Below are 24,141 nucleotides of genomic sequence, written 5' to 3' on the forward strand. Positions count from 1 at the left end.
ATCTCAAGTGGGCTTTGGAAAATATTCCCTCCTTGGTGCCATACAAATTTTAGAGCCCACTTCCAATATGTAGAAATTTGGAAGCCTTATGGTGATTTTACATTTAAGCTGTCAGAGACAGTTTGTGGCTTCTTTGAAATGCAATGCTTCAAAAATTTAAAGGAGATTTTTGGGAGTGATGGATCTGTTCATTCCCTTCATTATGGTGATAGTTTTATACATATGTTAAAACTTAAATAGTAAACATTAAATATGTTTAGTCTGTTGTAAGTTAATTATACCTATAAAAGATTGTAAAAACATGCTCACACACACATATGCATTCACACAAAACAAAACAAACAAAGCCTAGTTTCTGGCCTATATACTTTGAGTGAGATCCATTTTACTCCTACTAACCGTATTCAGAGTTTTTTCCTAGTAATAGTTCTTTTTTTTTTTTTAAGATTTTATTTATTTATGAAAGACACAGAGAGAAAGAGCCAGAGGCATAGGGAGAGGGAGAAGCAGGCTCCATGCAGGGAGCCCGATGTGGGACTTGATTCCGGGACTCGGGGATCACGCCCCAAGCCGGAGGCTGACGCTCAACCCCTGAGCCACCCAGGCCTCCCCCCAGCAATAGTTCTTAAGTGTCCTTTATTTCTTTGCTTCCCCATCCCTATGCTGCTCTCTACTTTATCTGCTTTTGGCCATGAGGCTGGATATTTAGTGAGGCTTTCTCGTCAGTGCCTTCTCAATTCTATTTCTCACTATTTTGAGTCATGAAGCAATTGTCTTCCAGGACTTCAAGGCCTGATGTTTCTGGACACATGATTTCCTTTTACATTTGCTTGCAAAAATAAAAGGCCAACTCTGCCCTGAGCTCCTCTCTTTCTTGTAATACAGCCAAAATTTGCCAGTGCATGCAGGCCATTTGATTCTCTCCAACCTCTTCCCTTAGAGCTTAAGAACATTTAGACCTGTGTCCAAATTATTGCCGGCACATTTTATCAAGTATTTTGTCATTGCATAACATGATGTTCTGGATAATTTTTGGCCTCTGAACTACACATTTAGCTTTTTAGAACATCCTCTCTAATGACTAGTAGAAATACTTTAACTACACTTCTCAGACTTCCTAAACATCTGGTTTCTTGTTGGGTTCTGACAGTGGTAGAGGGAGATGCAGTGGTGACAGAGATGGCCATGGGATCCTGAGTCCTGTTCAGGCAGCCCAGTTTCAACAGAAGCAGCCATAGCAGCCAAGCAATGATGGACTCCTAGCGATACTATTTTCCTTTCTATTTTACTGGCCCTAGAGTTAGTGACGTCCTGCATCTGCTAATCATTGAGTCATCTTATCTTCCTCTTTTTGCTACTCCATCTTTGTGACACTTTCGTAAATGATTATTTGTATTAAATTCCTTCTATTTGAAATACCCATAATTGTTGCTGTTTTCTTACCAAAACAATATTTACAGTCTTTTCTACTAACACAAATAGGTTGCCATCCTTTGAGCCTCTGGTATAATTTTCTCATTGCTTGCCACCTGATTGCTATGTCAGTGCCGTATGTTTAATTCTTCTTTTTAACAGTAGTGTTCCACTTCCTGCCTCTTAACCCTGATACCAAAGTCAGATAAAGACACTACAAGAAGGGCAGCCCTGGTGGCCCAGCGGTTTAGCACTGCCTTCGGCCTGGGGTGTGATCCTGGAGACCCTGGATCAAGTCCTGCATCGGGCTCCCTGCATGGAGCCTGCTTCTCCCTCTGCCTGTGTCTCTGCCTCTCTCTCTCTCTCTGTGTGTCTGTCATGAATAAATAAATAAAATCTTTTAAAAAAAAGACACTACAAGAAAAGAAAATTGCAAATATTCCTTATGAACATGATACAAAAATCCTCAACAAAATACTAGCAAGCAGCATTCAGCAGCATATTAAAAGGATTATTATACACCAGGACCAAGTGGGACTTATTCCAGGAACGTAGGGATGATTCAACATATGAAAATTAATGAGTGTAATACAACACATCAGCAAAATAAAGGGAAAAAAACACATGATCATCTCAATTGACACAGAAAAAGAATTTTACAAAATTTAACTCCCTTTCATGATAAAAACATTCAACAAAATAGGGATAGAAGGCAAGTACCTCCACATAATAAAAGCCATATATGAAAAACCAACAGCAAACTTCATACCAAATGGTGAAAGATGGAAAACTTTTCCCCAAGATCAGGAACAAGACAGAGATGCATGCTGCCTTCGGCTCAGGCCATGATTCCAGAGTCCTGGGATGGAGTTCTGTATTGGGCTCCCTGCTCAGTGGGGAGCCTGCTTCTTCCTCTTCCCCTCACTCTGGCTCTCTCTCTTTATCAAATAAGATAAAAATCTTAAAAAAAAAAAAAAGAGGAAGAATGAAACTAGATGTGTCACAATTCCCATTTGAAAATTTACTACAAAGCAATAGTAATCAAAATAGTGTAGTATTAGCATATAGACCAATTGAGTAGAACAGAAAGCCCAGACCTTGCATATATGGTCAAATGATTTTTTTTTAAGATTTTATTTATTTATTCATGAGAGACACACACACACAGAGGCAGAGACACAGGCAGAGGGAGAAGCAGGCTCCATGCAGGGAGCCCGACAGGGGACTCAATCCCGGGTCTCCAGGATCACACCCCAGGCTGCAGGCCGCTCTAAATCACTGCGCCACCAGGGCTGCCCTGGTCAAATGATTTTTGACAAGAATGCCAACACTATTTAATAGGGCGATGATAGTCTTTTAAAACAAATAGTGCTGGGAAAACTGGATAGCCACAGGCAAAAGGAGGAAGTTAGACTCTTACTTAACACAAAATACAAAAATTAACTGAAAATGGATCAAGGACCTAAATGTAAGATCTAAAACAACAAAACTCTTAGAAGGAAACATATGATGAAAGCATCATAACATTAGATTTAGCAATTATTTCTTGAATATGACACTAAAAGTTCAGGGAACAAGAAAGAAAATAGAGAAGCTGAATTTCATGAAAACTTAAAAAAAATTATACATCCAAACACTATTCACAGAATAAAAAGGCAACCTTACAATGGGAGAAAATATTTGCAAATCATATATCTGATAGAGGATTAATACCCACAGGATGCCTGGGTGGCTCAGCGGTTAAGCATCTGCCTTCGGCTCAGGGCATGATCCTGGGGTCGCAAGATCGAATCCCACATCGGGCTCCCTGCATGAAGTCTGCTTCTCCCTCTGCCTGTGTCTCTGCCTCTCTTAATCTTTATTTATGAATAAATAAAATCTTGAAAAACAAACAAACCAGGAGCGTCTGGCTGGTTCAGTCAGTAGACAATGTGACTCTTGATCTCAGGGTCATGAACTCAAGCCCCACATTGAGCCTAGAGCCTACTAAAAAAAAAAAAAAAAAGAAGAAGAAGAAGAAAGAAAAGTCATTAAAAAACAACAACAACAACAACAACAACAACAGAAAACAACAAGTGTTGGTGAGGATGTGGAGAAATTGGAACTCCTGTGCCCTGTTGGTGGGAATGTAAAATGCTATAGCTGCCCTGGAAAACAGTTCCAGAAAAAATTAAAAATAGAATTACCATAAGACCTAGCAATTCTAATTCTGGGTACACATCCCACAGAATTGAAAGCAGGGTCTCAAAGAGATACATCTCAAAGATGCTGCTATAAACTCATGTTTATAGCAGCATTATTCACAATGGCTAAAATGTGGAAGCAATCCAAGTATTCATGGAAGGATAAATGGATAAGCAAAATATGGCATATACATACGATGGAATATTATTTAGCCTTATAAATCCTCCAATATGCTTCAACATGGATAAACCTTGAGGACATTATGCTAAATGAAATAAGCTAGTCACAAAAACACAAACACCATGGGTCCACTTATATATGAGGTACTTAAAATAGTCAAATCATAAAGACAGAAAGTATAATAATGGTTGCCAGGGGCCAGGGGAGAAGATAATAGGGAGTTATTGTTTAAGAGGTATGGGTATCACCCACTTTTTGAAAGTTAAAAGGCAAAACATGAAAATAGCGTTCAGTGTTCATTTTGCAGCAGGTGTTTTAGAGGCAGCATACAAGCCAGCAAAAGGGGCCCCCCCAAGCTCCTTCCCTGGGAACTACACTGAGCATCTCAGTATCAAGCCACCATATTTTGGACTCTGTGAGCATCTGTGCTTTATCTCGATTTATTTTGTGCATCCGTTAGCAAGATGTGTCCTAAGGTATCAAAAAAGCTTAAGAAAGCTCCTAAGGGTGTTACACTTAGCATAGAACTGGATGTAATTAAGAGTTTTGAGGGGTACCTGGCTGCTCAGTTCTGCCTTGTTGGCTCAGTTAGTAGAACATGCAACTTTTGATCTCAGGGTCATGAGTTCAAGCCCCATGTTGGGAATGAGCCTACTTTTAAAAATAAATAAACAGGAGCACCTGAGTGGCTCAGTGGTAGCGCGGGTGCCTTTGGCTCAAGTCATGATCCCTGGGGTCCTGGGATGGAGTTATGCATCAGGCTTCCCGCAGGAAGCCTGCTTCTCCCTCTGCCTATAGCTCTGCCTTTCTGGTGTGTCTCTCATGAATAAATAAATAAAATCTTTAGGGATCCCTGGGTGGCGCAGCGGTTTGGTGCCTGCCTTTGGCCCAGGGCGTGATCCCGGAGACCCGGGATCGAGTCCCACATCAGGCTCCCGGTGCATGGAGCCTGCTTCTCCCTCTGCCTGTGTCTCTGCCTCTCTCTCTCTCTCTCTCTGTGACTATCATAAATAAATAGAAAATTAAAAATAAATAAATAAAATCTTTAAAAACAAAACAAACAGATAAATAAATAAATAAATAAATAAATAAATAAATAACCCTTTTAAAAGGGTAGGGCAGGCCCCTGGCTGGCTGTGCAACTCTTGATCTTGGGGTTGTGAGTCTAAGCCCCACACTGGGTGTAGAAATTACTTAAAAATAAAATCTTTTTTTAAAAAAAGAGTTTTGATTGTGTTGAACAATATAAAGACACTGTGTGTGTTTAACTCACATATATCCACTGTTCATACTGCATACATACAGAAAGAATCTTGAAAGGTGCTAAACTTACTGGTGATTCTGTTAGTAGCAAAGATCTCTCTTAGTAGGCATCCACTAGTCAAAGTGGAATCTACTGCTTGAGTGAATTTACAGGTATACAAAATGTGGTGTTCAGTTGTCTTAAACTTATGGAGAAATAAATCAGTCTTTTTAATAAGTTGAAACTGAAAGCACTGAATAATGGCAATGAATGTGTTTTGAATTTAGGGGCGCCTGGGGGGCTCAGTTGGTAAAGTGTCTGACTTTGGCTCAGGTCATGATCTCAGGGTCCTGGGATTGAGCCCCACGTCAGGCTCCCTGCTCAGGAGCCTCTTCTCCCTCTCCCTCTCCCTCTGCCTCTTCTCCCTGTTCATGCTCTCACTCTCTCTCATATAAATAACATCTTAAAAAAAGAGAGAGAGAGAGTGGAATTTAAAGGTAGTTATAGGTGGTTTGGTTGGTTGGTTGTTGTTTTTTTTTTTTATTTATTTATTTTTTTTTTTGGTTTGGTTTGGTTGGTTTTTGAGGCAAGGGCAGCTTCACAATTTAAAGGGTACTGAAGATAGTGCTTTAGCTGATACCGAAGCCATTGAAAAGTTCCTGGGAGAACTCAAGATACTAATTAGAGAAGGTGGCTATTTGTGTAAGCAAGTGTTTAACTGTGACAAATGTAATGCATAGGAAAAAACTGCTATGCAAGACATGCATTTTAATAGAAGAAAAGCAGGCTAAGGGACACAAGGCATCAAAGGACAGGTTTACCCTAATGCCTACTATTAACACCACTGATATGCTGTCCTTGGGCCTCTACTAGTGTGCCATTCACAAAATCATAGGGCATTTAAAGGGATTGATAAGAATACACTTTCTGTTGTGTTTTGTCCACATCAAAGTGGTTGTAACACTCAGGTGATTTTTTGGAGTATATGAGTGGATACTAGTCCTTTTGTTGAAATATACTATAGAGAAAACAACCTCCATAATAAGTGTCTTCTGATTGTTGATAGTTGTGCTGCTTAACCACCTGGTATTCCTGAGTATGGCAGTAACATTTGTGTTATGTTCTTACCACTGAATAGGACATCATTGCTGCAACTGTGTGACCAGGCCTGACAGCCACAATTAAGGCTTACCATATACAAAACGTGATGCAATTTATTGTGAGTGCCACTGGCAGAGCGGGCAACTCTGAACCATCTCCAGAGAGATCTGGAGACTACAGTGTAAAATTGGCAATTACCAACCTTGGAGATGCTCTGGATAGGCCAACAGTCTCAATTAGGCATGGCACATGGAAGAAACTGTACCAACGTAGTGAATGATGTTAAAGTCTTCAAAGTGATCGTAAATACGGCAGTAGTGACTTTGCCTAAGGGGGCTGAGTTTGTGAAAGTTAACGAAGGTGATATTGAAGCGCTTTGGGCATCCCATGACCAAGAGCTGACAGACGAAAAGCTGAGGCAATTGCAAGAGGAAAGGATATCAATCCAAAGTGAATGCAATAGCAAAAGGCCTGAAAGTGAAGTCCTTCAGGAACAGAAAGTAAGGCACATGTGTGAGATTTTCACTACGATTGTGCTGCAATAAATGCAGAAACACATGCTTTTCATTTTGAAAGGGCATGTAAGTTTAGGACAGGTTTGTAGGATGTTTTGAATGCCTACAAAGAATTGTATGATACAAAAATATGTGAGGCTAAGCAGTCGAGCATACAGTCATATTTCAAGCCTTCCACATCAGCCATCTCAATCACAGCAGATGACAGACTCGATCTTTGACACTGAGGCAGAAAGACATAGAAAGTGTAGACATTAGTAATCTGTCTGCCCTGATGGATTTGGACGATGGTGAGATATTCATAGATGAACCTCTTCCTCTCTATCTTATACTCTGTGATCCTATACTTTCCACCACCCTGCCCTCCAAGGAATGACTTAACTATGATTAACCCCTCTCAGTTTCGTTTCTGAGTGCTCTCTTTCCAATTCTCCTAAGTGAAACTACACTGTACATGCGTTATTTCTATTTTATATAGGTTGTGTATTTATCATATCATTCTTGCTTTTGTTATATTTTAGTGTTATTTTAGGTTTCACATGTTATTTGGTATGATTTAGTAGGTTGTTTTTTGGGTCTAGGAACACTCAAAAAGGTTTCCATATAAATTAATGATAATTGCTTCTTCGCTTTACAACAGTTTGGCATATGAAAGGTTTATAAGAACACTCTAAGATAGCAGGGAGTTTCAGTTTTACAAGATGAAAAGGGTTTATGAGATGGGTGGTAGGTGATGGGTGCACAACAATGCGAATGTATTTAATCCCATTAAACTGTACATTTGAAAATGGTCAAGGTAGTAAATTTCATGTTATATGTATTTTAACACAATAAACAAAGAAGAAAGTCAATTGCTTGCCTACATACCAGCAATGAACAAGTGAAATGGGAAATTAAAAACACAGTGCCATTATATCACCATCCCCCCAGTGAAATACTTAGGTATAAATCTAACAAAATGTATATAATATCTTTATGAGGAAAATATAAAATTCTGATGAAAGAAATGAATGAAAATTAAATAAATGGAGAGATAGTACATATTCATGGCTAAGAAGATTTAATATTGCCAAGATGTCAGGTCTTCCCAACTTAATCAATACATTGTTCAATACATTCCCACTCCAAATACCAGCAAGTTACTTTGTGGATATTAACAAACTGATACTAAAGTCTATATGGAGGGACGCCTGGGTGGCTCAGCGGTAAGCATCTGTCTTCAGCTCAGGGTGTGATCCTGGGGTCCTTTTTTTTTTAAAGATTATATTTGTTTATTCACAAGTGATACAGAAAGAGGAAGGCAGAGACACAGGCAGAGGGAGAAACAGACTCCTTGCAAGGAGCCCAATGCGGGACTCGATCCCAGATCCTAGATCCTGGGGTGATGGCCTGAGCCCAAGGCAGATGCTCCACCGATGAGCCACCCAGGCGTCCCGATCCTGGGGTCCTGCATTGAGTCCCACATCGGGCTCCCTGTAGGGACCCTGCTTCTCCCTCTGTCTGTCTCTCTCTCTCTCTCTCTCTGTCTCTCATTAATAAATAAATAAATCTTTAAAAAAATAAAGTTTATATGGAGAAGCAAAAGACTATAGCCAGCACAATATTAGAGTATAAGAACAAAGTCAGAAGATTAACATTACTTGAGTTAAGTATTCCTATAATGACAATAATCAAAGTGTAGTGGTATTGGTGAAAGAAGAGACCAATAAATCAATGGAACAGAATAGAAAGGCCAGAAATAGCCCTACACATATAAGTGAAACTGATTGCAAAGGCAATACAATGGAGAAAATGTTCAACAAATGGTGCTGAAACAACTGGACATTCACATGCAAAAGAAAAGGAAAAAAGGATCTAGACACAGATTTTACACCCTTCACAAACATTAACTCCAAAGGGACCATAAACCTAGGTGTAAAATGCAAAACTATAGATTCCTAAAAAAATAATATAGAAAATCAAGGTGACCTTGGGTATGGCAATAACTTTTGAGATACAACACTAAAGACACCATCCATGAAAGAAATAATTATAAGCTGGAATTCATTAAAATTAAACATTTCTGCTTTTTGAAAGACAACGTCGAGAAAAGAGAATAAGAAGACAAGTCATTTAGACTGGGAGAAAAATATGCAAAAGACATGTCTGATAAAAGGAAGTTTTTCAAAATAAAGAATACAACAATAAGAAACAAACACCTAGTTAAAAATTGGGGAAAGGACATGAACAGACACTTCACCAAAGAAGATATATTAATCGGAAATAAGCATATGAAAAAATACTCCGCATCATACGCTTCTAGGAAATTGCAAATTAAAACCGCGATCAGATACCACTACAACCTATTAGAATGGCCAAAATCCAGAGCACTATCAATACCAAATGCCAATGTGGAGCAAAGAGAATTTTTCATTCATCGCTGATTAGAATGCAAAATGGTATAGCCACTTTGGAAGGCAGTTTGGCAGAGTCTTACAAAGTTAAACATATTTTGGGATGCTTGGGTGGCTCAGCGGTTGAGTGCCTGCCTTTGGTCCAGGGTGTGATCCTGGGGTCCTGGGATCGAGTCCGGCATCGGGCTCCCTGCATGGGGCCTGCTTCTTCTTCTGCCTGTGTCTCTGCCTCTCTCTCTCAGTCTCTCATGAATAAATAAATAAAATCTTAAAAAAAAAAGTTAAACGTATTTTTAGCATACAATCTAGCAATTGCGATCTTTGGTATTTACCCAAATGAATGGAAAACTTATGTGCACACAAAAACCTGTACATGGATGTTTATGGCAGCTTTATTCATAATTGCCAGAACCTGGAAGTAACCAAGGTGTCCTTCAGTAGGTGAGTGGGTAAATAAAATGTGGTGCATCCAGACATGGATTGAGGGGTAAAAGGAAATGGGCTATCAAGTCATGAGAAGATATGGAGAAAGCTTAAGTGCATAATAGTAATCTGAAAAGGCTACATACTGTTTGAGTCCAACTATATGACACTGTGGAAAAGCCAAAACTGTGGAAACAATGAAGAGATCAAGGTTTAGCAGGAGTTAGGTAGGAGGAAGGAGGGATGAATGATCACAGAAGATTTTTAGGGAAGTGAATCTATTGTGCATGAGACTGTTAATGTAAATTAATGCCAATATTCATTTGTCAAAGCTGATGGAATTTATAACACCAAGAGTGAACATCATAGTGTAAACTGTGAACTTTGAGTGATAATGATGTGTCAAGTAGGTTCATTGATTTTAACAAGCGTATCACTCTGGTGTGGGATGTTGACAGGAGGGGAGGCTGTGCATGTGTGAGAACAGGGCTTATATGGGAACTCTCCGTACTTCATGCTCAATTTTTTGGTAAACCTAAAACAGCCATAAAAAATAAAGTCTAGGGATCCCTGGGTGGCGCAGCGGTTTAGCGCCTGTCTTTGGCCCAGGGCGCGATCCTGGAGGACCGGGATCAAATCCCACGTGCGGCTCCCGGTGCATGGAGCCTGCTTCTCCCTCTGCCTGTGTCTCTGCCTCTCTTTCTCTCTCTGTGTGACTATCATAAATAAATAAAAATTAAAAAAAATAAAGTCTATTTATGGGGTGCCTGGGTGGCTCGGTTGGTTGGGTGTCTGCCTCTGGCTCAAGTCATGGTCTTGGGGTCCTGGGATTGAGCCCTGCATTGGGCTCTCTGCTCAGCAGAGAGTCTGCTTCTCCCTCTCCTTCTGTGCTCTCTCTCCCACCCCCTCTCAAATACATAAATAAAATCTTTTTAAAAAATTAAGTCTATTTAAAAAAACAAAACGCTTTTCAGAATAGTAGCTCCAGCATCACTGTGATATATAGAAGGGTGGATGTGAAGCTTGAAAGACATAGTTTGATAACCAGCACATCCTCCTTGTAGACAATACAAGAAAACTAGAACAATTTAATTTTAATCATTAACCTCCCAATGTATGGTATTATTTTGGTGTGTTTTTTCTATCTTGATAGTTATTAAACTCCCAGAAGACATAAGTATTGTTTTATACTGCCTATGATCATGCAGGATTTTTACCTATTCTCCACTTCATTCCCTCTTACATCTCAGACCTTCCATCAAGAATCCTTGTCTTTTTTGCCTGAAGTACATCTTTTAGGACTTTCCTTAATGAGACCTTGCTAATTGTATACCCTCATGGGTTTTTACTTCTGTTTGATTTGAAAATATTTGTATTTTGCCCTCATTATTGAAATAAATTTTCACTGGCCATAACATTTCCAGTGGAAGTTATGTTCTTTCATCACACTGCAAATACCATCTATTGTCTTCTGGCTTTCATTACCATTGAGAAGTCAGTTCTTTTTTTTTTTTTTTATGATAGTCACAGAGAGAGAGAGAGAGAGAGAGATTGGCAGAGACATAGGCAGAGGGAGAAGCAGGCTCCATGCAGGGAGCCCGATGTGGGATTCGATCCCGGTTCTCCAGAATCGCGCCCTGGGCCAAAGGCAGGCACCAAACTGCTGCGCCACCCAGGGATCCCCGAGAAGTCAGTTCTTAATCTTACTGTTGTTCCTCTGAAGCTAATCTGTTCTCTGGCTGCTTTTCATCTAATTTTATTTTTATTGTGGTAAAACTTAAATGCATAGGCCTTATATGTTGTAGGTCAATGAGTTTCAATAAATACATACACCAAGTAGCCCACACTCTGGATGCTTTTAAGATTTGCTGTTTTTCTTTATGTTACCCAGTTTCACTGTGATATGTCTGTGTGTAGACTCCTTTTCACCTATTCTGCTTGAAATTCAGTAGACCTCTTGAATCTGTAGATTTGTATCTTTCATTAAGTTCTGGAACATGCTCAATCATTATTTTTGCTCTTTTATTCCTTCTTGAATTCCAATTATATTTCTCACTTTACTCTATGTCTTATTTTTCTCATTCTTTTTAAAAAATATTTATTTATTCATGAGAGACACACACACAGAGAGAGGCAGAGACACAGGCAGGGGGAGAAGCAGGCTCCATGCAGGAGCTGGGACTCCAGGATCACGCCCTGGGACAAAGGCATGCGCCAAACCACTGAGCCACCCAGGGATCGCCTTATTTTCTTTCATATTCCTCTCTTTGTTGCTTTGTATTTCATTCTGAATAATTTCTTCCAATCTATTTCCTAATTCATTAATTCTATTTTCAAGTAAATCCAATCTGCTTTTCAAGTTCTTTAAAAAAATGTAAATGAGGGATCCCTGGGTGGCGCAGCGGTTTGGAGCCTACCTTTGGCCTAGGGCGCGATCCTGGAGACCCAGGATCGATTCCTACGTCGGGCTCCCGGTGCATGGAGCCTGCTTCTCTCTCTGCCTGTGTCTCTGCCTCTCTTTCTCTCTCTGTGACTATCATAAATAAATAAAAATTTAAAAAAAGTAAATGAAAAAATTTAAACACAATCAAAAGTAAAGTATAATGAGTCTCTATGTACTTACCATCCTGCTTCAACTATTATAAAATATGGTCATTTTGTTTCATTTCTCTCCTTACCATTTCTCTCAGACTCCCACAGAATTATTTTAATGCAAAGGCTAGACATTGTATCATTTCTTTTTTTTTTAAAGATTTTATTTATCTATTCATGAGAGACACAGAGAGAGAGAGAGAGGCAGAGACACAGGCAGAGGGAGAAGCAGGCTCCCTGCAGGAGCTGGGACTCCTGGATCACACCCTGGGCCAAAGGTAGGTGCTAAACCGCTGAGCCACCCAGGGATCCCAACATTATACCATTTCATTGGTAAGTACATGAGTATATATCTCTAAGAGATAAGGACAATTTTTTTTACATAACCATAACACCATTATGGCATCCAGCAAAATTAACAATAATGCCTTGATACTATATAATATCCAACAAGTATCTAAATTTCCCTAATTGATTCACAAAAGTCTTTCTATAGATAATTTGATTCAGGAGGCAAACAAGATCTACATTGCATTTGATTGATACATATATATATTTTTTAAAATAATAAATTTATTTTTTTATTGGTGTTCAGTTTGCCAACATACAGAATAACACCCAGTGCTCATCCCGTCAAGTGCCCCCCTCAGTGCCCATCACCCATTCACCCCCACCCCCCGCCCTCCTCCCCTTCCACCACCCCTAGTTCATTTCCCAGAGTTAGGAGTCTTTACGTTCTGTCTCCCTTTCTGATATTTCCCACACATTTCTTCTCCCTTCCCTTCTATTCCCTTTCACTATTGTTTATATTCCCCAAATGAATGAGAACATATAATGTTTGTCCTTCTCCGACTGACTTACTTCACTCAGCATAATACCCTCCAGTTCCATCCACATTGAAGCAAATGGTGGGTATTTGTCGTTTCTAATGGCTGAGGAATATTCCATTGTATACATAAACTACATCTTCTTTATCCATCATCTTTTGATGGACACCGAGGCTCCTTCCACAGTGTGGCTATTGTGGACATTGCTGCTATAAACATCGGGGTGCAGGTGTCCCGGCGTTTCATTGCATCTGTATCTTTGGGGTAAATCCCCAGCAGTGCAATTGCTGGGTCGTCGGGCAGGTCTATTTTTAACTCTTTGAGGAACCTCCAGACAGTTTTCCAGAGTGGCTGCACCAGTTCACATTCTCACCAACAGTGTAAGAGGGTTCCCTGATACATATATATTTTTAAGATTTATTTATTTACTAGACAGAGAGAGAGGAAGACAGTGAGAGAGAACATGATTAGGAAGAAGGGCAGAGGGAGAGAATCTTAAGCAGACTCCCCATTGAGTGTGGAGCCCAACATGGGGCTCAATCTCACCACCTGAGATCATGACCTGAGCTAAAACCAAGAGTTGGATGCTTAACCAACTAAGCCACTCAGACCTTCTGGTTGGTATTTTTTTTTAAGATTTTGTTTATTTATTCATGAGAGACACAGAGAGAGAGAGAAAGAGAGAGAGAGAGAGAGAGAGAGAGAGAGGCAGAGACACAGGTAGAGGGAGAAGCAGGCTCCACGCAGGGAGCCTGACTGGGACTTGATCCCAGGACTCCAGGATCACGCCCTGCATCAAAGGCAGGCGCTAAACCGCTGAGCCACCCAGGGACCCCCTGGTTGGTTTATCTCTAAACCTCTTATAATCCACAATGCTTCTCTCCCCTCCCCATTTTTCTCTACATGTATTTGTTGAAGAAACTGGGGCATTGATTCTATTTTATTTGATTACATTCCTGCTAGTGTTGTTCAATATATTTTCCTATTTCTCATATGTCCTGTAAGCTGATAGTTATATTTAGAGTTTTGTTTTTTGGCAAGAGTCCTTCATAGATAATGCTTTGTACTTCCTATTGTATCTCATTAAGAAGCAGATAATGTTTGGTTGTTTCTCTTTTCATGATGTTAAGTTTTATCAGCGTACACACATGGAACCAACTTAATTCACCTATAAGCCTCTTAGATAATGTTTCTGACAGTCATTGATGACTATTGTCTGGGTTAATTATTTCATTGGAATTGTAAAATAATAACAGTAATTTATTCCCTCTGCATTTATTAGCTGGAATTCTTCTACGAAGAATAAATTGCTTTTTAAACTATTTAGTTACTTTATCTATTTGGTTTTTAGTTTAAAATGTTATTTTTGGGAAGCCGAGTGGCTCAGTGGTTTAGCACTGCCCTCAGGCCGGGGTGTGATCCTGAGACCTGGGATCAAGGCCCATGTCGGTTTCCCTTCATGGAGCCTGCTTCTTCCTCTGCCTGTGTCTGTGCCTCTCTCTCTCTCTGTGTGTCTCATGAATAAATAAATAATCTTTTAAAAATAAAATGTTATTTTTTTCATTTCTAGAAACTAATTTTTATTTTTTAAAGATTTTATTTATTTATTCAGGAGAGACACACACACACAGAGGCAGAGACACAGGCAGAGGGAGAAGCAGGCTCCCTGCAGGGAGCCCAATGTGAGACTCGATCCTGGGTCTCCAGGATCACAACCCGGGCTGAAGGCAGATGCTCAACTGCTGAGCCACCCAGGCTGCCTGCATAATTATTTTATAATCTGTGTTAGACAATTACAATATATGAAGTCTTCAGTGCATTTTTTCATTGTCTTCTACCTTCCAGTGTGGTAAGCCTAAGGCTGTGCTGATTTTTTTAAAAAATATTTTATTTGTTTGAGAGAGAGAGCGCACAAGTTGGGGGGGCGGCAGAGGGACAAGTAAACTCCCTGCCAAGGGCAGAGCCCAATGTGAGGCTAGATCCCAGGACCCTGAGATCATGACCTGAGCTGAAGTCAGATGCTTAACCGACTGAGCCACCCAGGTGCCCCTGTTCTGATTTTTGATCCTGATACGCAACTTGTTCTTTCTCTCTGGAAGCTTTTAGAATTATTTCTTTGTGTCCAGTGTCCTGAAATTCTATAATGACGTGTCTTGGTGCGGGTCTGATCTGTTTTGCTGGATAGCGTGCCTTTATAATTTAGTCCCAATTGTTCATTTCAGGGGAATACTTTTGAGTAATTGCTTTAATTGTTTCTTCCCTTCTGATTCTTTGTTCTCTTTCTATAACTCTCATTATTCAGATATTCAATCTTCTGGACTGGTCCTCTAATTTTTATTGATTTTCTCCTTAAGTAGAGCAAATTTGATTTTCAATTTTATTCTCCAGTCTTTCTTTTTTTTTTTATTTCCCTAGGCAAAGAACTTTATTAACCTTGTTTCAAACTTTATTCCCAGGCTTCTTCTGCTTAATTAGCCGCAAAGAATGAATTGTGTATAAGCAAAAACTGAAAAGAGCTGCAGGGTTCAAGGGGCTTGGGATTGAAAATATTAGAGATGTAGATTTGATCAGATCCATGAACATTTTTAAAAGCAGCCATAATATAAAATAGCAGCTCCCAGTAACTTCTTCAAGTTTTATCTTCTTCAGAAGTTGACTCAATTCAGTTTGCTTCATTCTTGGAAACATCATCAAAATTCTCCACAAGATCTGGAACTTCATCATCATCATCCTCTCCAGTAGCAAGAGGTGCTTTTGCATCCACAGATTGTGTGGCCAGAGCTTCACCCAGTCTTCTTAAACTAGTCAGACTGTTGCACCAAGCTGGTTTAAGATCCTGGGTAGCATTTCTGCCAGCTGCTTTGTCTCCACATGGCCTGGGGTGGTGAACGTGTTCCCTGCCAGAGATGCCTGAGTTGTTAAAGTGGATCACTGTTTCTTGGCTGGTGAACATATTCACTTCTTCAATACCAGAGATACTGTTTATTCCTAACTTCTTTAAAGAGAACTGAAGTTTTTTATCATCTGCTATAGCTGTTCTATGAACCTTCTTTCGTTTTTAAATTTTTTTAAATTATTTTTTAAAGATTTTATTTATTTATTCATGAGAGACACAGAGAGAGGCAGAGACACAGGCAGAGGGAGAAGCAGGCTCCACGCAGGGAGCCCGACATGGGACTTGATCCGGGTCTCCAGGATCACGCCCTGGGCCGAAGGCAGACACTTAACCATTGAGCCACCCAGGTGCCCTGAACCACCTTCTTCCTGTGAGCAGTTCCTTTGCCACCAACGTGCACGAGTGCTTGCAGTCTGGCGAGTTTCTCCGGGTTCATGATAGTGTCTTTCATCTTGCTGGAGGGGAAATGGGACCGTGAGAGGGAACAGGGTTGGTGCTCAGGTGGTGTCGGGGGGCCCAGATGAGATTAGGTGCACACACTCGGGGATGCAGGATGGCAGCTAGAAGGAGGCTGGAAGTTCTAGTCTTTCTGTTGAATTTTTGTTTCTGCAATCGTGGTTTTGATTTTCAAGAGTTTTTGTTGTTGTTGTTGTTGTTTTCTCAATAGCACTTCCTTTCTAGGGATGCCTGGGTCGCTCAGTGGTTGAGCATCTCCCTTTGGCTCAGGGAGTGATCCTGGGGTCCTGGGATCGAGTCCACATTGGGCTCCCCACAGGGAGCCTGCTTCTCCCTCTGCCTGTGTCTCTGCCTCTCTCTCTCATGAATAAATAAATCTTTTTAAAAATAGTAGTTACTTTCTAAATAGCTTCCTGTTGTTGTATTATGATAATATATTATCTCTCTGAGGATAGTAATGATAGATTTTGGGGGTTTGTTTTTTATTTTATTCTCCCTTGTAATTTCTGCTTCTTCCAAATTGCTTCTCCCCCCCGCCCCCTTCTGGTCTGTTTTGGTTTCTTTCTTGTACACTAAGGGATTTCCTTAAATGTCTTTGATCCTTGGCTGCCTACTTATACTTTAGAGGACATTAAAAAGCTGATTGGAAAAACCATGTGAGAGCTGGGACATGTAGGCCAGGAGCTTAATTGTAGAATTCCTTCGACTCTTTCATTAACATAACCCTAATGAATCTCTGGGACTTCTCTTTTGGACTGGTCATATTCCCCAGAGGAGTTTTTCCAAAAGTATAACCATGCTCTTGTTGATCTTTGTTTAGGAGTTACCATTCCTTCATTTGTTTTCTCGCTTCTAAAATATTGCTGCTGTTGTCTCCTTTCCCTTTCGGGGCCTGGAGGATAGTGCGGGCATTTGCCCCCCCCAGCCCCACCCCTAGGCTTTAGCTGGAAGCCTCCGTTATTTCTTTAGGATCATTTCATTGGAGGACAACTATGGGATCATCGTGTAGAAAGGTTTTGACACAGATTTCTAGATTGCCCTAAAGTTGTATGTATACATGAAAGGAGAATGCTTTTACATAATAATTGTTTTTGCAACAAGTATTCAGTAACTTTCATGGGAATTGCATGCACTCACCCATCGGCCTCAATCCTCCACCTGGCGCGGGCAGGCTACCATGCAAGAAACGACTAAAAAAAAGAGAGGAGCGGGAGAGATAAAGACCTGCGCGTGACAGCTAGGCGAAAACAGAAAGAGGACTCCAGGGGGCCAGCGCGTTAGACCGCGCCTCCCTGGCAACGGGGGAGGGTGGGAGGCGGTCTGCCGCCGTCGATAATTGGTTGGGCTCCTGGCCAATCACGAGCAGCGAGTGGCCTTGCTCACCGTCGGGGTCCACCTCCCCGTGGGCTCCGAGGCCACGCTAGCAAATGGGAACGGGCCTGGCGGGAGGGACAGGCCGCGCAGCCAATGAAAACTCCCGGCGGCCATGGGCGGGGTGAGGCCGCTGCCAGGTTTAGGGCGGAAGGAGCGGCGCCGGGTAGGAAGGTGAACGAAAGATGGCGGCGGAGTCGCTGCTGTCCGGTCTGTTGCGGCTGCTGCTTCTGGGGCTCCTGTTACCCGCAAGTCTGACGGGCGGCGTCGGCAGCCTGAACCTAGAGGAGCTGAGCGAGATGCGCTATGGGATCGAGATCCTGCCGCTGCCTGTCATGGGAGGCCAGGTGAGGAGGCGTGGAGCAAGGGAAAGGGGAGAGGGAGAGCGAGAAGGGCCGCCGTGCAGTCCGCCGCGGGCGCCAAGAGCAGCCGGGCGGGGTAGTGGGGGTCACGATGACGGCGGAGGGTCGTTGCCTGAGACCGCTCGCCCCGGGGCCGGGCCTGGGAGCGGTGGGGGCTCCCGCTGTCCGCCTCGGCTCCTGATCTGCACCCAGACTGCGCCGCGGAGAAGCGGGAGCGCTCGGCCCCGCACCGCCGCAGGACCTGGGGCGCGTTCTGACGTGGCTGGGCTCTTCCCGGGTCCGGACGGGGGTCCCCTGGTTGTCGCTGACCCCGCCTCTCTCTGCCTCCCTGCCCCCCGACCTCCTTCTTTCCCAGAGCCAGGCTTCCGACGTGGTGATCGTCTCCTCCAAGTACAAGCAGCGCTACGAGTGTCGCCTGCCGGCCGGAGCTATTCACTTCCAGCGCGAAAGGGAGGAGGAGGCACCTGCCTACCGAGGGCCTGGCATCCCCGAGTTGTTGAGCCCAATGAAGGATGCTCCTTGCCTGCTGAAGGTGAGAGGGGTTGGGGAGAACGGAATGCGGCCCGGGAGCTAGCTATCCGTGTGGGAACCAGAGTGCCCCTGAGCGAAGAGGGTCGAGAGGACCTGTGGGAGTTAAGGCGATTGGAGGAGTAGACATTGTACAGGCAGGAAAGAAGCAAAGGACCGGCAACCACTGATGACACTTTGCTGAATGAAGAGGAGGGCTAGGATAGAAGAGCTCCGAGTCATGGCTAAGCCAAGATTGAGGTGCCTGAAGGGGGTCACTGTGGGCAGGAGAGAAGCCCTCCCCGTAAAGTCACCCCTGCCTCTGTCACTCTCGGCCCAGTGTCCTATTTTACTTTCATCATGGCAGTTTTCATGATCCGAAGTCATCTTACCGACTGAATCGCCAGCTTATTTATTTTTGGCCTGGAATGTGGGTACATGAGGAGGTCAGAGCATTTATCTTGTTCACAGCTGTATCCCCACTGGCTAGAACAGCCCACTGAATGTTGTAGAAGTTCAATTAATGTTTGAATACTCTATATTTTCCTGGTCCGAGTGCTTCGCGGATGCCATGATGTCTTACCTTTGTGGAAGGCAAAGAAGGATTTTTAAAAAGTCTTTTCAAAGGAAGGAGTGAAAAGACCACAGGTAGAAAACATACCCTGGAGGTATTTCTTCCAGTCACAGAAGGAAAGCAGCCCTTCCTCCTCACTGAGATTCTGGAGAATTGAGTGTGGAGGCAGAGGGGATGAGAAGTAGTTGAGAGGCTATGTGTCTTGGAGCCAGGAGAGATTCAGGTTCCAGGCAGAGACGTCCTGCACTCTATCCCCTTGATTGTTCATTTTTTTTATTGTCAGACCAAGGACTGGTGGACGTATGAATTCTGTTATGGACGCCACATCCAGCAGTACCACATGGAAGGTGACTCACGCCTACATTTTCCCTAAGCCCTCAGCAACACGTCATGGAAGGTGACCTGCCTCCCCAGTCCCCTTCCCTCTTTGTCCTCTTAGAAGGGAGTAACGGTGCTTCACTGTGGTTTCTCTTACAGATTCAGAGATCAAAGGTGAAGTCCTCTATCTCGGCTACTACCAATCGGCCTTCGACTGGGACGATGAGACAGCCAAGGTGGCAAGAGTTTGGGATTGGGAGAGAACAGGGTCCTGGCTGTAGACTAAGCGCCCTGACAAGAAGGGGTGGGTCAGAATTAGCTGACATGTTGCTTGGGGCTTGGTGGCCATTAGGACAAAGTACCATTCTTCCTCTTTGCTTTCTTTCCTTCCACCCCTGCCCTCCTCCTTAATGTCCTCCCCAGGCCTCCAAGCAACATCGCCTGAAACGCTACCACAGCCAGACCTATGGCAATGGATCCAAGTGCGACCTCAATGGGAGGCCACGGGAGGCCGAGGTTCGGGTGAGTCTCAAGAGAGGGAAATGGACACTCCCTCAGTGATAATTTAGATTCTAAGGGAAGAGGGCGGGGTTGCAGGTTACACTCTAGGAGGTCTCTTGCAGACTCCAAACTCTAATTTTAAGACTCCTTTTTCCAATTGGTAGTTGGACGCCACTGCCCGGATAGTCCGAGGCACTTCACATCTGCATTTCCCAAATCCTCTCCTCAGAACTCCTAGCCATGCCTATTCTTTCTTCCATGTTTCATCTCTTTATCACCCAAGCTAGAAAGCTGAGCATCATTCCTGATTCTTCCTTTCTTCGTTTAACGTCAGTGAGGTTGTACTGGTGTCGGCATGGGCCTCTGCTCTGGGGATACAGTGATGGACAAACATGCAGACCCTTCCCTAGATAGGAAGACATGTTAACAAAAAAAATCAGAAATGAGGGAACCCTGGGTGGTGCAGTGGTTTGGCGCCTGCCTTTGGCCCAGGGCACGATCCTGGAGACCTGGGATCAAATCCCACGTCGGGCTTCCAGTGCATGGAGCCTGCTTCTCCCTCTGCCTGTGTCTCTGCCTCTCTCTCTCTCTCTGTGTGACTATCATAAATAAATAAAAATTTAAAAAAATTTTTAAAAAAATCAGAAATGAGTCTGTGACTATAAACTGAGGAATGGTGTGAAAGAAAGGAATTTAGTAAATCAGTTAATGACAAAGCCAATTCATTTTACCTCTAGATTTCTCTGACCACTCTCTTCTTTCCTATGGTTGGTGCCTTCATCTCTCACCTGCATTACTGCCATCAGCCTCTTTTTTTTTTTATTTTTTATTTAATTATGATAGTCACACAGAGAGAGAGAGAGAGAGGCAGAGACATAGGCAGAGGGAGAAGCAGGCTCCATGCACCGGGAACCCGACGTGGGATTCGATCCCGAGTCTCCAGGATCGCGCCCTGGGCCAAAGGCGGGTGCCAAACCGCTGCGCCACCCAGGGATCCCAGCCATCTGCCTCTTAACAGGTGTTCCTGATCTAGTGGCCCTTAACTGAATTCAGGCAGGCAGATTTATGGTGGGAAAGGTTCTTCAGGTGCTTTTAATGTGTATTCACAAACATAAACACCTATAGAGACCAGAATTACACACCTGATCACACAAGAATTCTCTTTCTGTAATACAGACTTGCACATGCAATTGTGTGCTGGTAGATGTTGAACACTAATCACCAGTATAGAGCAGTGGAGGGGGAGCCTTGATTTGTAACATTTGTTGATATCTGTGGTATAAATATTCCTACCATGGCCAGATTCATGCTATCAATGTGTTGTCAACCATCTTGCAACATTCCTGAAAATTTACCAGTTGGCTGTTGTGAACTAGTGTGAGCTGACTCCCATCATATCAGTATAGCAAGTATTACTTCTCTGTCCACTCCTGGAAAACCTTCAGTGATTCTGCTTTGGCACAAAGGCTAAGATCCAAATACTTCAGCAAGGTGAGGGTGGCAGGGGAGTGGTGGGAAGCCCTCAGATTCTGGATGTATTTTGAAGGTGGTTCCAATTAGATTTGTTGATGGATTGGATATGGAGTGGAGTCGGGTATGACTCCAGGGTTTTTTAGCTTGAGCAACTGCCATTTGCTAAAATGGAAAGGAATAGGGGGAAACAAGGTTGATGTTAGACATGGGAAGGTCAGAACGACTATAGACACCCAGTGGTGATGTCCAGTTGGTAGTTGGCTCTGTAATTCTGGAGATATAAATACTCATTGTGTTTCTTCCCCACTGGCCTTCTTTCTGCTCTTTGAATCAGTGAGTCTCCTTGTTCCTTCTGTGTAAAGCTGTCTTCCCCCAGGTTTTTGAGTGCTTGGCTCCAACCCCTCATTCAAGTTATATATCCCTGTGACATCTTCACAGGGAGCCCTAATGCAGGCATACACAACACACACACCCTTCTGCCCCCATCCTGGTAAACACCTGCAGTGTTTTATATTCTTCAAAGCATGTATCATTTCCTGAAATTATCTTATTTGTTGAGTTTAATATTTTTCTTGGTCTACCCCGACTAAAATAAGTTCCAGGAAGGCAGGGACTTTTTTTTTTTTTTTCCTTTTATTTTTTGTCTGTCTTACTTTGTGCTGTATCTTTGGTGCTTGGAATAGTGCCTGGCACCAAGAAGGTGCCCAGAAATTATTTGTTGAATGAATGATAAACCAATTCAGATGGGTTTTTGTTTCTTTTTTTTTTTAAGATTTTATTTATTTATTAATGAGAGACATACAGAGAGAGGCAGAGACACAGGCAGAGGGAGAAGCAGGCTCCATGCAGGGAGCCCGATGCAGGTCTTGATCCCGGGACTCAGGGGTCACGCCCTAAGCCGAAGGCAGGCGCTAAACCACTGAGCCACCCAGGGATCCCCCAATTCAGATGTTATTTATTTCATGTGAACTTTTGGCTTACCCAGAAGGTTAGTTAGGTTTCTTCAGCATTTCATATACACATATCCATGTCCACATATATCCATGGCCTAGTCTGTTTGGGCTGCTAGAACAAAATACCACAGACTGAGAATCCTATAAACAGAAATTTTTTTCCTTCCAGCTCTGTAAGTCGGAGATCAGGGTGCTAGCATGTTCGGGTGAGGGCCCTCTTCCAGGTCATAGACTTGTTATTTATTCTCTCATGGTAGAAGGGGCTAGGGAGCCTGTGGAGCCTCTTTTATAAGAGCATTAATCCCATTCGTGAAGGTTCCACCCTTATCACCTCAGCACCTCCCAAAGGCCCCACTTCCTAATACTATCACATTGGGCATAGATGTTTAGGGGGACACAAACATTCAGACCATAGCAACCCACAGGCATTTATTATCTTTTAACATATATAATCTATTATAGCACTTGCTTTATTATATTCTTTTTTTCTTGAGATTTATTTATTTATTCATGAGACACACAGAGAGAGGCAGAGACATAAGCAGAGGGAGAAGCAGGCTCCCTGCAGGGAGCCTGATGTGGGACTCGATCCCAGGACCCCAGGATCATGACCTGAGCCGAAGGCAGACGCTCAACCACTGAGCCTCCCAGGCATCCGTCTTTATTATATTCTAATTATTATTTTTTAAAAGTGGACTCCATACCCAACATGAAGCCCAGTGCAGGGCTTGAACTCGAGCCCTGAGATCAAGACTTAAGTTGAGGTCAGGAGTCAGATGCTTAAACAGCTGAGCCACCCAGGCACCCCTATTTCTTGATTACTATCCATAGCTTCAGTAGGCCAGAACTGAGGGCAAAGACTGCATTTTCCTCCTATCTGTTGAATATATGTCCTAGGCCAAGGACTGTATAGAAACTGGGGATAAAATGGTGACTGAAACACCTAGTCCTGCTCTCAGGAGATGGATATTAAATAAACAACCACAACAAGTGGGATAAAATCTAACCTGTGAAGTACGTGTCATAGGGGGCCACACAATAAAGGAACCGGCCGAGTCTAAGTAAAGGGGGGGCTGCCTGGAGAACGTGACCTTTGAACTAACAGTTGAAGGCTGAGGAGTTGGTCCAGCAGGTGTAGAGGAGTGAGAGAGGGAAGAGACATACCAGGTGAAAGGTATGGTAAGTGCCAAAGGCCTGGAGACAAGGGGCAATTGATAGCTCTTCACGGTGACTGGAGAGAATTGTGGGAAGGGAGTGTGGGGCGTGAGGCTGGGCAAATGTTAGGGGATAGTTTACATGTCATGAAACTCTCGAGCCATGTTGAGGAGTTTGGATGATCTGAGAAATAAGGGAGGAAACCAAATGAAATATTTTAAGTGGAATGATGACATATCCAATTTTGGTTCTGAAGGCTCACTCTGGCTGGAGTGTAGCAAATGATTGGGAGGCCAGTTAGATGTTTGCACAGTCCAGGTGAGAGAAGAATGTGGCCTAGGGATGAAGAAATGTGAATTTTGGGGGAACTTTAGGGGCCAGAGTCAATAGAATAAGATTCATGGGTTTCTGGCTTGAGCAACTGCATAGATGGTGGTTCCATCTATAGTATCTGTAGCTTGAGTAGGCCAAGGTATGGAGTAGAGAGAGGAATATGTCTGGTGGAGGAAAATGATGATTCTGGTTTTGAGTATGATGATTTGGGTGGCTGCAGGCATCCACGTAGAGATGTCTGAGGAGGCTGTTGGATCTGTGGGTTTGGAGCTCAGGAAAGGGATCGGAATTAAACCTGGAGGGCTGGGAGTCATCAGCATATTGGCTATAATTGGAATCATGGGCTGGATAAAATCCTCCCAAGGAAACAG

At 42.8% G+C, this 24,141-nt stretch overlaps 2 protein-coding genes across 8 annotated transcripts in view; one reads left to right on the top strand and one right to left on the bottom strand.

The window, feature by feature from the left end:
* The window catches only part of B4GALNT1 (beta-1,4-N-acetyl-galactosaminyltransferase 1), a 53,129-nt gene extending 35,612 nt beyond the window's left edge, over positions 1 to 17,517 (bottom strand). Inside the window, exons 1-2 of one of the 2 annotated variants that reach the window (XM_038549806.1) lie at positions 17,361 to 17,517; positions 2,183 to 2,373 (exon numbers count right to left, since the gene is read on the bottom strand). The gene's annotated coding sequence lies outside the window, so the exon portion shown is untranslated. Of the gene's footprint in view, positions 1 to 2,182; positions 2,374 to 17,360 lie in introns of those variants that run through there. The other variant, XM_038549807.1, reaches the window with a different exon arrangement.
* A 226-nt stretch (positions 17,518 to 17,743) lies between these two features.
* The window catches only part of OS9 (OS9 endoplasmic reticulum lectin), a 30,763-nt gene continuing 24,365 nt past the window's right edge, over positions 17,744 to 24,141 (top strand). For 3 of the 6 annotated variants that reach the window (XM_038549812.1, XM_038549809.1, XM_038549813.1), the window contains exons 1-5: positions 17,780 to 17,941; positions 18,312 to 18,488; positions 19,321 to 19,384; positions 19,515 to 19,591; positions 19,779 to 19,877. In XM_038549812.1, the coding sequence (XP_038405740.1) occupies positions 17,780 to 17,941; positions 18,312 to 18,488; positions 19,321 to 19,384; positions 19,515 to 19,591; positions 19,779 to 19,877 (579 nt within the window). Of the gene's footprint in view, positions 17,942 to 18,311; positions 18,489 to 19,320; positions 19,385 to 19,514; positions 19,592 to 19,778; positions 19,878 to 24,141 lie in introns of all 6 variants that reach the window. The other 3 variants (XM_038549810.1, XM_038549811.1, XM_038549808.1) reach the window with 2 other exon arrangements.

Source organism: Canis lupus, chromosome 10, assembly GCF_011100685.1.
Source record: "Canis lupus familiaris isolate Mischka breed German Shepherd chromosome 10, alternate assembly UU_Cfam_GSD_1.0, whole genome shotgun sequence".
Taxonomy (NCBI): domain Eukaryota; kingdom Metazoa; phylum Chordata; class Mammalia; order Carnivora; family Canidae; genus Canis; species Canis lupus.